The sequence below is a fragment of the Mobula birostris genome, chromosome 25, assembly GCF_030028105.1.
Source record: "Mobula birostris isolate sMobBir1 chromosome 25, sMobBir1.hap1, whole genome shotgun sequence".
In the NCBI taxonomy this organism is placed as follows: domain Eukaryota; kingdom Metazoa; phylum Chordata; class Chondrichthyes; order Myliobatiformes; family Myliobatidae; genus Mobula; species Mobula birostris.
Window position 1 is genome coordinate 47104837 of NC_092394.1, and position 15809 is coordinate 47120645.

At 40.1% G+C, this 15809-nt stretch overlaps 1 protein-coding gene across 1 annotated transcript in view; it reads left to right on the forward strand.

The window, feature by feature from the left end:
* Positions 1–4405: 4405 nt before the first annotated feature.
* The window catches only part of LOC140187779 (cytochrome P450 2D26-like), a 32088-nt gene continuing 20684 nt past the window's right edge, over positions 4406–15809 (forward strand). The window contains exon 1 of the mRNA XM_072243494.1: positions 4406–4817. Coding sequence (XP_072099595.1) covers positions 4608–4817 — 210 coding nt within the window. The 5' untranslated portion in view covers positions 4406–4607. The remainder of the gene's footprint in view (positions 4818–15809) is intronic.

The window sequence follows — 15809 nt, forward strand, 5'->3', positions numbered from 1 at the left end:
TAGAAAGCTTAAGTGGAGCATGATCCGAAATGGTTATAGAGTCATAATCACATTTAATCACTGAAGAAATAAGACGAGAATCAATAAAGAAATAATCAATTCTTGAATAGGAATGGTGAACATGTGAAAAAAAAGAAAAATCTTTTTCCTGAGGATGCAAAAAATGTCAAACATCCGTCGACCCAGAATCAGAGAGGAATGAATTAATCAAAGTTGCAGATTTATTAGGTAAAGTCCGTAGAGGAGCCGAACGGTCCAAAGCTGGAGATAAACAGGTATTAAGATCTCCGCCCCAGATCAATGAAAACTCATTCAAATTCGGGAACTGATTGAATAATGATTTATAAAATTCCGGACAGTCCATATTAGGAGCATAAACATTAACCAAAACTACCTTTTTATTAAATAGTAGACCACTAACCAATAGAAATCTACCATTCGGATCAGAAATAATATCATGTTGTATAAAAGTAACTGAGGAGTCTATAAAAATAGAGATGCCTCAAATCTTAGCATTGGATTTCGAATGAAACTGTTTATCCTTCCAGAATTTAAAAAACGTAGTCTGTCCCCCCTCCGCACATGGGTCTCTTGTAAAAATAAAATTTGTGCTTTAAGTCTCCGGAACACTTTAAAAACTTTTTTCCTTTTAATAGGATGATTAAGACCATTAGTATTCCAGGAGACAAAATTAATAATAGACTCCATAAACCCTAAAGTCAACCCGTATCAAGGAGGATTGACGATAGGCTCGACCCACGAACCCGGAAAGGGAACAGAACAAATAAGAGATACCGGGTAGAAGAACGCAACCAATACTTCAATAATGTACATAGCCCAAAAGGAAAGAAACTAAAACGTGAAGCCCCACCCCATGACCGCAAGGCTAAATCTAACGCAGACCAGCCCGAAAGAAGCAAGCACTAAAACTACCCCCATGACTTCCGGTATACGCTCCCTAAAAAAAGTGTAAATATAAAAAAATCAGCTAATTATAAAACAGTAAGAGAATAAAAAAAGGTAACTCAATTAAAACAAACACATAATATAACAGAGTAAAAGACAGAAAATATAAAAAAACGCATCAAACCCCAGACCCTATAAGTAAATAAAACAAAAAAAATGAGATTATTAACATAAACTAGTTATGAAAACCTACAAAACAAAGTAGATTTAAAAAAACTACAAAATTTAAGGCCACAAAGGAAATACGTAAAACGACGGTGAGGGAATAACCACCCAGAATCCTCTGGGAAAAAGAAAGGAATTACGCAGTTAAAAGGAAAGTTTAGCAACCATATTAAATAATCAAATATAAACTTTTCTGCCCATATAGGACAATAGAAAATTAAGACTGACAAATTCACAACCTCCGCACAACGGAGATAGTTAAAAATTACGATTAAGATGTTGAAGGTGAAAATTGATCCAGATAACTCTGGGCATCCGAAGGAGATTCAAAAAAGCGGAGGGCTCCATCCGACGTACGAATCCTTAGACGTGCAGGGTAAAGCAGCGCTGGTTTTAAATCCATCTTGTAGAGTTCCGACATCACAGATCTGTAACGAACCCGTTGATCCCGGATTGGTTTACTGAAATCTTCCACGAATCGGAACTTAAGATCCAGAACATCAATATAACCTTTAGATCGAACGAAACGAAACAGTTTCTCCTTGTCTTGAAAGTAATGAAAACGTAAATGACATGTCGAGGTTTATCTGACCTAAGCGAGTATGATGGAACTCTGTGAACGATTATTATTTACCACTATTGAAAAAAATTCAAGAAGATCTTGACAAATGGATGATACTACCAATAATGTTAGTGGGTAGAGTCAATGTTGTAAAAATGAATATATTTCCTAGATTACAATATTTGTTTCAAACATTACCAATACAATTGCCACAGAAATTTTTTCAAGAGTTAAATAAATGTGTGAGAAAATTTCTTTGGGAAGGTAAGATGTCAAGAATATCACTGGAAAAATTGACATGGAAATCTGAGTTAAGAGGGTTACAACTTCCAAAAGAATTATTATAAAGCAAATCAACTTAGATTTATTGCATCTTTCCTTGACGAACAAAAACTGGCATGGTTTAGAATAGAATTAGATAAGATAGGAGAAAATAAACCCGAAGATTTTATATATAAATGGGAATCTAAATGGATACGGGAAAAGAAAGAATCTCCTATATTAAAACACTTGATTGATCTATGGAATAAGATAAACGTTGATAATGAAATAAAGACATCTTTATTAGCAAGGAGACCTTTGATTCAAAACAGACTTATTCCTTTTACAATGGATAATCAACTTTTATATAATTGGTGCCAAAAAGGGATTAGATCTATAGGAGACTGTTATGAATGAGGTACATTGATGTCATTTGAACAATTAATGAATAAATATAACAAATATCAAATAACACTTTCTTTTGTTACCTTCAATTAAGGGCTTACTTAAAAGACAAACTGGGTCAAACAATGTTTTTGCCAAAACCCAATGAAATTGAAATTTTAATTCAAAAAGGAAAAATTTAACAAATTATTTCTTTTATGTATAATTTGATTCAAAAACAGACAATTGAACAAGGAATCCACAAGTCAAAACAAAAATGGGAAACAGATCTGAATATTAATATTGATGAAACAAATTGGTCAAGACTGTGTCTTGACAGTATGACAAATACAATAAACGTTCGACTTAGATTAGTACAATATAATTTTTACATCAATTATATATTACACCGCAAAAAATAGATTAAGTTCAAACTTATCTGATCAATTCTTTCAGTGCAATCAAGAAATTGGTACTTCTTACATTCTAATTGGTCTTGTTCCAAAATTCAACCTTTTTGGATAAATTTAAGAGTTTTATTGGAACAAATTACTGGAACTGAACTTCCACATAACCCCATAATATTTCTATTAGGTGATATTGAAGGGATAAAACCGAAACTTAAACTGAATAAATATCAGAAAGAATGTATAAAAATTGGATTGGCAGTAGCCAAGAAGGCTATTGCAGTTACTTGGAAATCGGATTCGTATTTAAGTATGGATCGCTGGAATAATGAAATTTCTAGTTGTATTCCACTCGAAAGAATTACTTATAATTTAAGAGATAAATATGATACATTTTTGAATATTTAGCGCCCATATTTACAAAAGATAGGATGGCATATTTAGTTGCTCCGATGATAAAGATGTTGGTCCCTTGGGGAAAGTAATAAGTAAATATACTAAATGTATTTTGAATCCCATGGAGCATACCCAGGCAGTTCTTCTTTCTTTTCTTTTTTTTCAGGTAGGGGTATACATCGGGGGGAAGGGTTAAGGGGAGGGGGAGGGTAGATATTATCATTCCACGTAATCATTCGAAAACTCAATAAAAATTATATTAAAAAAGAGAATGACCGGACGGGAAAGTCGTTAGCTCCAATGTGCGAATTAGAGTGTTTCATTAAAATGGACCCTTTTCTTTTTGTTTTCTTCACTAACTCTCTAGTCAAATTAAGAATTATGAAGTTCAATTGTTTAATTGTGTACGGTGTACTGCTTGTTATTTCGTGGTACTGATTTGTAACGAAGGAAAACATCACGCAGCATATACACACAAACGAGATTTCACAAGTTTGGCGGGCCGGAGAGCGTCTTTCCCCAGATTAAGGCACTCCACCAAACCTGAGGGTTACAGACGCATCCCATTAACTCTAGACCACGGTCAGCCATTTACACATCCCCGTGACTCTAGACTACGGTCAGCCATGTATGCATTCCCATGATTCAGACCACGGTCAGCCATTTACGCATCCCCGTGACTCCAGATCAGGAACTCGGAAGAAACGTAGTGAAGCAATGATTGATCCCACACCTGCCGCAGTACCGACCATGTACAACATTGTGTCAAGACACCAACTGAATGCAAACGAGAAGAACCGTGCCTCCCGTTACACCTGGATGTCCTATCAAGAACACTGAGTTCTCCAATTTTAGATAAAATGCTTTCTCCTCTGCCCCCTTTTCGCTCTCAAACTGATCTTCACAGTTTCTCCTACACCCACTCGACCAATACACCTGACCTTTGTTACTAATTTTAACTTCACCTGTCCCGTCCACTCCATCTGCCCATCGTCCACAGAGAATCCTCCCACTAGGTCCCCACCCTCCTTCCGCTGTTTCCATCTGTCCAACTCCCTTATTTGGTTTGACGCTCCACTTTTCCGTCTTCTATCAGGTTCCACACCTGCCAGTTCCACCTATCAGCTCCTGTTACTGTTTCTGCTCTTTCCACCTCCATCTGCTAATCACCCCTCCTCACCTGGATCCATCAATCGCTTGCCAGCTCCCCGCACACCTTTATATATCTCCCTCTTCACCCGAAGAGAATGTCCATTCCCCTCCAGAAATGCTGTCTGACCTGTTGACTTCCAGGTGATTTTCCTCCTGATCCAGAATCCGGCAATTGCAGTCTCTGGTCTCTGGGACACACTCGTTACATTAAGTGTGAGTGTGGAGCGGCAGTGTAGACATCTCCAACACATCCAATTCACCTTCCTCGCATCCTCTGCGCGCAGTTTGTTTACTGCTCGTTTGCTCTGGAGAACATGGACATCTTGGTTTTCCCGCAGCTCCTGCTCAATCTGTTCGACAGGTTCACGGTGCTGGCCGTGTTCTGCACCGTCTTTTGCCTGGTCTTTGACTTCATGAAGAGGCGGAAGACGTGTGCGAACTATCCTCCCGGGCCCCGGGGGTTCCCTTTCGTCGGGAACATCCTGCAAGTGGATCTGAGCAACCCTCTCCTGTCATTCGCAAAGGTAAGGATCGAGAGAGAATGAGATTTTGTTAAGATCGTGGCTCCCAGACCCCAGGACACCATTAACCCTTGCCGTTTCTTGTCTGCCTTTGAATAGCCATCACTCCCATACTCTATCTTGTTAATTGTGTCTCCTTTACACCCGTTCAATTTGATCCTCCAGTTTTCCTTTGCTCCCTATTTGCCTTCATATACATGTTTTAGTACTCTATATCTTCCTCTGGCCTGGGATGGAATGTTTCAAAGGTTCATTTATTATTAAAGTATTCAACTTGAAATTCTTGTCCTCCGGGTCGCCATGAAACCAAGAAGGAAAAGAAAAGCAGCACGATCATCAAGCCCCACCCACACCCCAATCCCTCCTCCGGCACAAAAAAGGAACAAGATGGAACAGGTACATCGACCAACGGCAGGTAAAGTGCAGCTCAGAAATTGATGAAAGCCAGAAGCATCCATTTTTTCAGCTGCTCGGATCCACCAGTTTCCCGTAGCGGGGGACGGAGACTTCAAAGACAGGTTCTATCGTTTCTGAGGAGTGAGGGGAAGGTGTGGTCGGATTTGGAATGTCTAATTAGTCCCCGTCCCCCAGGGAAGAGTGAGAGTTCTGAGTTAGGATGTGCCCTTACCTCCCTGGCGAATAAGTGAAAAAATAGTCATGTTCAAAGTCCCAGTTATGCTCGGCTCCGCCTGTTCTCTGGGGTAACACCCACCCCTAAAGGAAAGGAGGAGTATGAGACCTGGGCGGGGAAGACCTCGCAGTTGTTGGATGAGTGGCAGTGCTCTGATGACGTTGCGACGGCGATTGGTTGAAAGTTTGAGTGGGCGGGCTGTCGTGAAGTTCCGGTACCCCGTAGCTAAAGCAGTTGATTATGTGGGGGCATTGGAAAAGGCATTTGGCACTACAGTACAGGAATTCCAATGGAGCGAACGACGGGGTTACAGATCATGCAGCAGGAGCAGGGGGAGAAGCTTTCTGCCTACATTTTTCAGCTACAGAGGCAGCTAATTTACTTAAGCAAACAACAGGAATTCTGCAGATGCTGCAAATTCAAACAACACACATAAAAGTTGCTGGTGAACGCAGCAAGCCAGGCAGCATCTCTAGGAAGAGGTGCAGTCGACGTTTCAGGCCGAGACCCTTCGTCAGGACTAACTCACTCTTCCTTCAGTTAGTCCTGACGAAGGGTCTCGGCCTGAAACGTCGACTGCATCTCTTCCTAGAGATGCTGCCTGGCCTGCTGCGTTCACCAGCAACTTTTATGTGTGCAGCTAATTTACTTGCAGCGCAGAGGGGACATTTAGGCGGCTGAGGTGTATCAGTTAAGGGTGGACCAGATGGCAAAGGGCGCCCAGTGCCAGGACCTGATTGCTTGGGGTCTCCGACTGTTTCGTAAGACGTGCCCCCTCCCTCTTTTGTTGAACTTGATCAGAGAGGTACGAGAGGAGAAGAATGCGTCGGGGGCGCGGGAGGTCTCCGTCAGCAGGGTACAGTCCTCGACTCCTCGGTAGTGGTCCCCTGCGGTGAAGTGGCCACGGATAGCCTGCCCGGGGAGCGGTAGAGGAGGTTGTGGCCGAGTTGAGAACTGAGATGTCCCGGTTGTTATCCCCGGGTGTGACCCCCTCCCCGCCCCATATGATGGAGCTGATAGGGGGGCGGATCCTCCAAGGGGACGAGCAATGCGGAGGGCTGCTGGCAGCCGGTGTCACTCGAGAAGGAGAGCGAGTCCCCGGGCACCTGAGCAGAGAGAATCGTTGGGAAAGTTTAGTGGAAACCCAGTGAGGGAACGGCCAGGTGTCTCTGGGGGAACACGTTCCCAGCCATACACCAAGGAACCTGAAAGCTGTGCGGCAATTTAAATGTGTGCGTGTGTGTTTTTGTAATAGGCACAATATGAATATTTACAATGAAAGTCACATAATTGTGTTGCTATTTATTAATTGAAGGGTACAGTGAATTACAATACAACAAAGAAAATCTTTCAGGTTTTATAAACTTTACCTCATCTATCTTTTTTACAAATCCATTGTTTATAAACATTGACCAGATTCATTTTGCATCAAGATGAAAGATACGTCTTCATCCTCGTTAGATCATCAGAATGGTCCACCTCTAGTCTGTTTCTGGATTTACATTTGAATTTGTAAGATTGAGTCCAAATTCGCAGTCAGCACTAGAAACTGGCCGGCGGTTTATTCACAAAGAGCTTCCGACGTCTATTGTTTATTGTTAGTTTGTCAGCGTTTCAAGTTACAATATAAACACGTCGTACAATGTTTCAAAGGAAAAGGCTATTTATTTAGAAAATCGAAATACTGTAATATGCACAATTGAAAGAAGAGATAGTAAGAGATTTGAAAGTGGGAGGGGGAGGGGGAGGCAGAGAAAGCAGGATCTCCCAGTGGCCACATATTTGAATTCCACATCCCATTCCCATTCTGATATGTCTATCCACGGCCTTCTCTACTGTCAAGATGAAGCTACACTCAGGTTGGAGGAACAACGGTTAATATTCCGTCTAGGTAGCCTCCAACCTGATGTCATGAACATTGACTTCTCTAACTTCCGTTAATGCCCCGCCTTCGTACCCCATCCGTTATTTATTTATTTATCTATTTATTTATTTATTTGTTTGCTTGTTTGTTTGTTTCTCTCTCTCTCTCTCTCTCTCTCTCTCTCTCTCCCCGCCCCCCCCCCGTCTTCTCCCTCTGTCCCTCTCACTATAACTCCTTGCCCATCCTCTGGTGCTCCCCTCCCCCTTTCTTTCTCCCTCGGCCTCCTGTCCCATGATCCTCTCCCTTCTCCAGCCTTGTATCCCTTTTGCCAATCAACTTTCCAGCCCTTATCTTCATCCCTCCCCCTCCTGTCTCTGCTATCATTTCGGATCTCCCCCTCCCTCTCCTACTTTCAAATCTCTTACTATCTCTTCTTTCAGTTAGTCCTGACGAAGGGTCTCGGCCGGAAATGTCGACTGCACCTCTGCCTAGAGATGCTGCCTGACCTGCGGCGTTCACCAGCAATTTGTGTGTGTTGCTTGAGTCGGTCCTCTCCCCCGCCCACCCCCAGAGTTCGTCCGGCTGAAGACAAGCCGTATTGTGTTTGACTACAGATTTCTGCAACATTCATATACTCTAATTCTTGGACTATATTTTGATGGGACTGCATTTTACTGATTTACGTGCTTGCTATTTTATATGTGCTGTGTGTGCTTTGTGCTGCGTGTGACTGTTGGTTCTGTGTGTTGCACCTTGGCATCGGAGTAACGCTGTTTCGTTTGGCGGTATTCGTGTGTGATTGACAATTAAACTTTAACCATAAAACCAGCACTATTTTCATCACATAAATATTTCTAAATGTTCCTCGGCGCTCTGATTGCCAAGGGTAAAGGAGAGAAATATCAGCGGCCAGGCATTAAAGTAACCCGGGCTGTGGACCGTAGGCTTCATGTTGCTTCCTCTCAGACTATATGAATTAGTCAATTAAAAGCAAAGTCGGCCGTTTGGCGCCTCGTACCTGCTGCATCATTCATTAAGTCAGAGTTGATCTTTTACCTCAGCAGCACTGTCTTACACTTCATTCCTTATACATCGGACAATCTGCAATCTCTGCCTTGAAAATACTCAGGGAATGGGCGTGCACAGCCGCTCCCTGGTGACAGTCAATCTTACAAAGGTCTATTGTGGGCTGCAGTCAGCTTGATCTAGAATTTCCAAACCCACAGTTGTTAACGCAGCTTAAATAATTGTACAGAGGGTAAATTGCATATGAATACCATTCTGGCAATTAGAGAACTTGCCCAAACCTCTTTTTATTCATTTAAATGGGATCAAATTACTGTTGTTCAGATCAATCGTACACAACCCTGTTTAACCAGGTTTGTCTTTGTTTGCATACTTCATGGATATCTTGTGACTGTCTTATGAGGATGATGTAATGGCCTTGTGGAAGTCACATGATGTAATTTTCCCGCCAGTGAGGTCACATGATGACCTGATTTCAACAGGTATATAAAAGAGACTCCTGATGTGATGCAGTTAGTTTTTTTCAGTTTAGTTTTGTGTTAAGATACTTTGCTTTGCTGCGTATTTGGTTTATGACGCAGTTTTGTTTTAAAGTAGAGTTCTACTTTCCATTGTAAGAAGACCTTACCAAAGTGCAGGTATTCGCTGAGCCGAGTAAAACTGATATTATTTGGCGGTTTTGGAGAGGATCGACCTTTATTGAATCTTTGTTCAAGAAAAAGTGAACTGCATCTGAGATAACTCCTGCCAAAAGAATAGGAAAGTTCGTGCAGGGTTCGCTCACCGGGAAAAAGGTCAGTTCCTTCAAACCGTTTTATGTCCGTCATTGTGAATCCTATGGAAAAGGCAGGTTCTGGCTGGAATCAGCAGTAACGTGAGGTCCTCGAGGAATTCTTTACTTCAGGAAAGTCTCTCCTAATTGACTATATAAATCTTTTGGACTTTTGAATTTAGTATTCTAAGAACTGTGGTTGAATTTACCACTTTAAGAACTGTTTTCACATATACCCTTTGAAGAACTATTCCAGAGTTGCCGTATAGCAGATAACTCCTGGTTAAGTTAGTCGTTTAAATACATTTTGCTATTTTTAAGCAAAGTTTAATAAATGTTTGTTATTTTTATAAAACCTGACTTAATTCTATATTCATTGTTGCCGATCACATGACATAAATTGGGGGCTCGTCTGGGATTTGTTCTGATTTTAAGCTTAAGTGCTTGTTTATTTATCAACCTGGTTTGGAAAAGGGAAATACCGAATTCTTTTGTTTGATTGGTATGTGGGTGGTATTCGGCAGCAATGAATATTGACAACTTTATGGATTCGCCTGACCTAGAAGAATTGGCGAAGGCAAAAAAAACTTGGATTGAATTTTGAGGAGGTGCCAGAAACTATTTCACCTTCATTATTTGATCAGGATTTTGGTCGTAAGTCTGACCATGAAGATTTGTCTTTATCTCGGACGGAGATGATAGCAGAGCACAGTAGAGATCCTGAGATGGTCAAAGTAAAGGAACAAGCTCTTCCAAATAGTGAAATTGAGAAGGTGCCAGTAGGATATTATTTTGAAAAGGGAGTATCAATGAGAAATTGGAGATCACCTACAATTCCTTCAAGTGAGGAATGGGAAGTTAATCACCAGGTAGTAGTTCTTCAAGTTTATCAAAATGAGATTTTAACTATGGCTCATAGTATGCCTTTGGGTGGTCGTCTATGTGTAAAGAAAACTATGAACAAGGTTTTTAAACATTTTTACTGCCCTAGTTTAAGAAAAGATGTGGCAACATTTTGCAGGATGTGTCATATTTGTAAAAATGTGGGTAAACCTAATCAAGTTACTCCAGTGGCCCCACTTCAACTGATTCCAGCATTTGGTGAGCCGGTTTCCAAAATCATTAGAGATTGTGTAGGCCCATTACCAAAAACTAAAACTGGACATCAATATTTGCCGACCATTATGTGCACAACGTCCAGGTTTCCAGAGGCAATACCTCTTAGGAATATAACAGCCAAAACTGTGACAAAGACGCTTATAAAATTGTTCACTTATTCTGGGTTGCCTAAGGAAATCCAATCAGATCAAGGTAGTAATTTTATGTCTGGATTGTTTCAGCAGATAGTTTATAAACTGGGAGAAAAACAGATTACCTCAACTGCATATCATCCAGAATCACAAAGAGCCTTGGAGAGATTCCATTCTGCCCTCAAAACTATGTTTAGGACATAATGTGTGGAAACTGAAAAGGACTGGGATGAAGGGGTACATTTACTACTTTTTGCAGTATGAGAGGCAGTACAGGAATCATTAGGTTTTAGTCTTTATGAACTTGTGTTTGGGCATAGAGTTCGAGGACCCTTGGCCTTGTTGAAAGAACAGTGGACTAATAAAGAGGTACACACTAATTTGCTGGATTATGTTTTAAAATTCAAGGAAAGATTACACATAGCTTGTAGCTTGGCCAAGGAAGATTTAAAATTGGCTCAGGAGAAGACGAAACCTTGGGATGATAAGGAAGTTAGAATGAGGTCATTTAAGCCTGGAGATAAGGTGTTGGTTCTTTTCCCGGTGCAAACGAACCCATTACAAGCTAAACTTCATCATCCTTAAGAGATTAAATCTAAAGTAAATAATGTGGATTACGTGATAACAACCCCAGATCGAAGGAAGCCAATACAGTTGTGTCATATAAATATGATAAAACCAAATTATGAGAAACAGGCTGCTACTATGACTGTTGTGGTCAATAATGAGTCTGATCTTTCTAAAAACTTAATGTATGATTCATCTGAAACTCATTTTAAACCCAACATTATTTCAGCCAGGTTAACAAACTCAACAATTCTGGAAAATGTTGATGAGAAATTGGTTCATTTACCGCCAGAGCAGAGAAAGCAGATGAAACAGTTAATTTTTAAATATAGGGATTTATTTCCAGACATTCCGAAAAGAACCACCATAGCTACACATGATGTAGATGTTGGAGATGCAGAACCCATAAAACAACATTCGTATCGGATGAACAGGGAAAAATGTGAACTTGCTGAACAAGAAATTAAGTATATATTAGAGAATAATATTATTAGACATTCTAATTCAAATTGGAGTTCACCGTGTGTTATGGTGCCTAAGCCAGACAATAGTATTCGGTTCTGTACAGGTTACAGGAAGGTGAATGCTGTGACAAAAACTGATACATATCCAATCCCAAGGGTAGATGATTGTGTGTATATAGTTGGACAAGCAAAGTTCCTTACAAAGGTTGATTTATTAAAAGGTTATAGGTGTGTTCCATTGACAGATGGAGGTAGAGAGATTTCTGCATTTGTAACCCCATCCAAGTTATATGAATATAATGTTCTTCCATTTGGGATGAAGATTGCACCAGGTACTTCCCAGCGGATGATTAATAGTGTGATTTATGGGTTAAAAGATACAGATGCCTTTTTTGATGATTTAGTTACAGGAAATAATACTTGGAAAACACATATTACTGCTGTAGAGAAACTATTTGAAAGACTTTCAAAAGCTAACTTCACTATTAACTTACCTAAAAGTGAATTTGGTCATGCCACGGTGACCTACCTTAGCTATGCTGTGAGTCAAGGAAAATTAGCTCCTGTTCAGGCAAAAGTTCAGGCAATTTTAGAAGTTCCCACTCCAACTGGTAAGAAAAATCTCAGAAAATTCTTGGAATTACCAAAAATTATGTAAGAATTTTGCGAACATTGCTCTTCCATTAACTAACCTCCTGAGGAAAAATGGGAAGATTGTTTGGACAGAGCCTTGTCAAGAGGCCTTTGATAAATTGAAAAGAATAATATGTAGTCAACCTGTGCTCAAATGCCCTGACTTTGAAAAACCATTTTCATTAGCTGTAGATGCTAGTAATGAATCTGCAAGCTGTAGATGAGGGTGATGAAGTTGATCGTCCAGTAGCTTATTTTTCTAAGAAATTTAATGCCCATCAAAGAAATTATTCAACTATAGAAAAGGAATTATTATCTCTTGTTTGGGCTTTACAACATTTTGAAGTGTATGGTGGTACTCCTCAGAAACCACTCGTAGTTTACACCGATCATAATCCTTTAGTGTTTCTGAGTAAGATGAAAAAAAATAGAAGATTATTGAATTGGACTTTAATGTTACAGGAGTATAATATCTTGATAACTCATATTAAAGGGAAAGATAATATGATCGCTGATTGTCTATCTAGATGTTAAATGTACAATGTAATTTTTTTATGGAGTGGTACTTTAACACTTGTAACACCCCTCCTGTATATTAGTTTGCAAAGTGCTGAAAGATAATACCGTGTATGTTGTAATTTTAAAACATTTGTTTTTTTTTTGTAAATACTTAATTGTTAAAATTTTGCTCCTAGAAGACCAAAATTTTGGAGGTAGGTGTTACATACTTCATGGATATCTTGTGACTGTCATATGAGGATGATGTCATGGTCTTGCGAAGGTCACATGATATAATTTTCCCGCCAGTGAGGTCACATGAGTACCTGTTCACAACAGGTATATACAAGAGACTCCTGATGTGACGCAGTTAGGTTTTTTCAGTTTAGTTTTGTGTTAGATACTCCGCTTTGCTGTGTATTCGTCTTATGACGCAAATTTGTTTTAAAGTGCAGTTCTACTTTCTATTGTAAATAGTATTGGTGAGTGAAGACCTTACCAAAGTGCAGGAATTCGCCGAGCTGATATCATTTGGCGGTTTTGGAGAGTATCGACCTTTATTGAATCTTCGTTGAAGAAAAGGTGACCTGCAACTGAGGTAACTCCTGCCAAAAGAGCAAGGAAGTTCATGCAGGGTTCGCTTGCCAGGAAAAAGTTTAGTTCCCTTAAACCATTTTATTTCCGTCGTTGTGAATCCTGCGGACAAGGCAGGTTCCGGCTGGGATCATCGATAAACGGACATCTTCGAGGAATTCTTTACTTCAGGAAAGTCTCTTCTAATTGACTATATAAATCTCTTGGACTTTCAAATTTACTATTCTAAGAACTGTGTTCGAAATTACCACTTTAGGAACTGTTTTCGCATTTACCCTTTTAAGAACTTTTCCAGAGTTGCCGTATAGCAGTTAACTTCTGGTTAAGTTAGTCATTTAAATACATTTCGCTATTTTTAAGCAAAGTTTAATAAATGTTTGCTTTTTTTATAAAACCTGACTAAATTCTATATTCATTGTTGCCAGTCACGTGACACTTTAGATCCTACATCATCACCCTCAACATGTGACATGACATGGGCGATCACATAAATCTGAGAAATTCTAATAAGCTATTCAAAACTTTTACCTGTCCATCTCTTGATGTGGCTCATGAATGTTATTGCTGTCAATTGCTACTTTTTCTTCCCTTAATGTTTTCTGTCACTTCAACACGTTCGAGGATCTCTTTCCTCAGTACATGTCCCAGAAATTCTGTCTGCCACTTCCTGATTGATTGTATCAGCTCTCTTCTTATTCCAGCTTTTTGCAACCAAATATTGCAACACTGAGTTTTATACCCATAGAAATGATGTTATTCTTTAGTATCCTGCTGAAACACTCGAACGTGCATTTAGCAATCTCAATCCTCCCACTAATTTCAACACCAGCCCTCCAGTCAGATGTTATTGTGCTCCCTGCATAATTGAATTTCTATGTTTGTTTAATTGTTTCATTGCCCTCTTTCAGTTTGCATTTCTGTATTTCTTTCTTCTTTGTGACAACCATACATAATAACATATGAACATAAGAAACAGGAGCAGGAGTAGGCCATCTGGCCTGTTGAAAGTGCTCCATCATTCAGTAAGATCATGGCTGATCTGGCCATGGACTCATCTCCACCTACCTGCCTTTTGCCCATAACCCTTAGTTCCCCTACTATGCAAAAATCTATCCAACCTTGCCTTAAATATACTTACTGAGGTAGCCGCCACTGCTTCATTGGACAGAGAATTCCACAGATTCACCACCCTGTGGGAAAAGCAATTCCTTCTCATCTGCGTCCTAAATCTACTCCCCTGAATCTTGAGGCTATATCCCCTAGTTCTCGTCTCACCTATCAGCGGAAACAACTTTCCTGCCTCTATTTTATCTATCCATTTCATAATTTATAATTTTATATGTTTCTGTAAGATCTCCTCTCATTCTTCAGAATTCCTGTGAGTACAGTCCCAGGCGATTGAATCTCTCATAGTCTAACCCCCTCATCTCTGGAATCAACCTGGTGAATCTCCTCTGCACTGCCTCCAAAGCCAATATATCCTTCCTCAGGTAAGGAGACCAGAACTGCAAGCAGTACTCCAGGTGCAGCCAACTGGTTTCTCTGCTTCAGATAAGGAGTGGAGCAGTCCTTTGATGAAATCAACATTAAAACAATGCCTTAATACAGAACTATATCCATTGAAAATGAAGCAAGATTCTGGCTTGCATTTCTACATGCGCTTTGCATGCCTCCTACGTTTCTGGAACATCTTTACTTTCTTATAAGGTTAAAGTCCACTACTCTCTGCAGCTTCATTGTTCCAGCTTATTCGAATTGCTGTACCAGACCACAATGTAACCATTCAGAACACTTTCAACAGTTTATCTGTAGAGGTTTGTTAGAATGTTTGGTTGAGGGGTAGCCATGATCACACACATGGGTCCCAGCTATGCCGAACTCTTCATTGACGACGTAGAACAGTTCATGTTTGAAGCATTCCCCAACTCTTCCTCTGCTACGCTGAAGACTGCATTGGTGCTGCTTCATGCTGAGCTGATCAATTTTATCAACTTCCATCCCCACCCTTAAATTCACTTGGTCACATCTCTGACACCTCCCACCCCGTTTTTGATCTCTGTCTCTATCAACCGTTACGTACCTCATGGATATCTGGTGACTGTCTTATGACCATGATATAATTGAGTATCTTATGAGCATGAGGTAATGGTCATGTGATGGTGGAGGTCACATGATGTAATTTTCCCACCGATGTGAGGTCATGTGATGACATGTTCTCACCAGGTATATAAAGGGAGACCCCTGATGTGACACAGTTAGTTTTTCCAGTTGAGTTTTAAATTTTGTTTGCTATTTAATTCGTCAGCTACTCTTTTATGCTGCGTATTTGTCTTATGATGCAGTTTTGTTTTAAAGTGGAGTTCTACTTTCTACTGTAAGTGGTATTGGAGAGTGAAGACCTTACTAAAGTACAGGAATTTGTCGAGTCGAGTAAAGCTGATACCGTTCGGTGGCTTTGGAGAGGATCGACATTTACTGAATCTTCGTTCAAGAAATGGTGACCTGCAGTTTGAGAGATCCTCTGCTAAAGCAGGAAGGATTCTGCAGTGTCTGTTCTACAGAGGAAAAGGTCAGTTCCTCTAAATTGCTTTATTTCCATCGTCATGAATCCTGCGGACAAGGCAGATTCTGGCTGGGATCAGTGGTAAAGTCACATCTTCGAAGAATTCTTTACTTCAGGAAAGTCTCTCCTAATT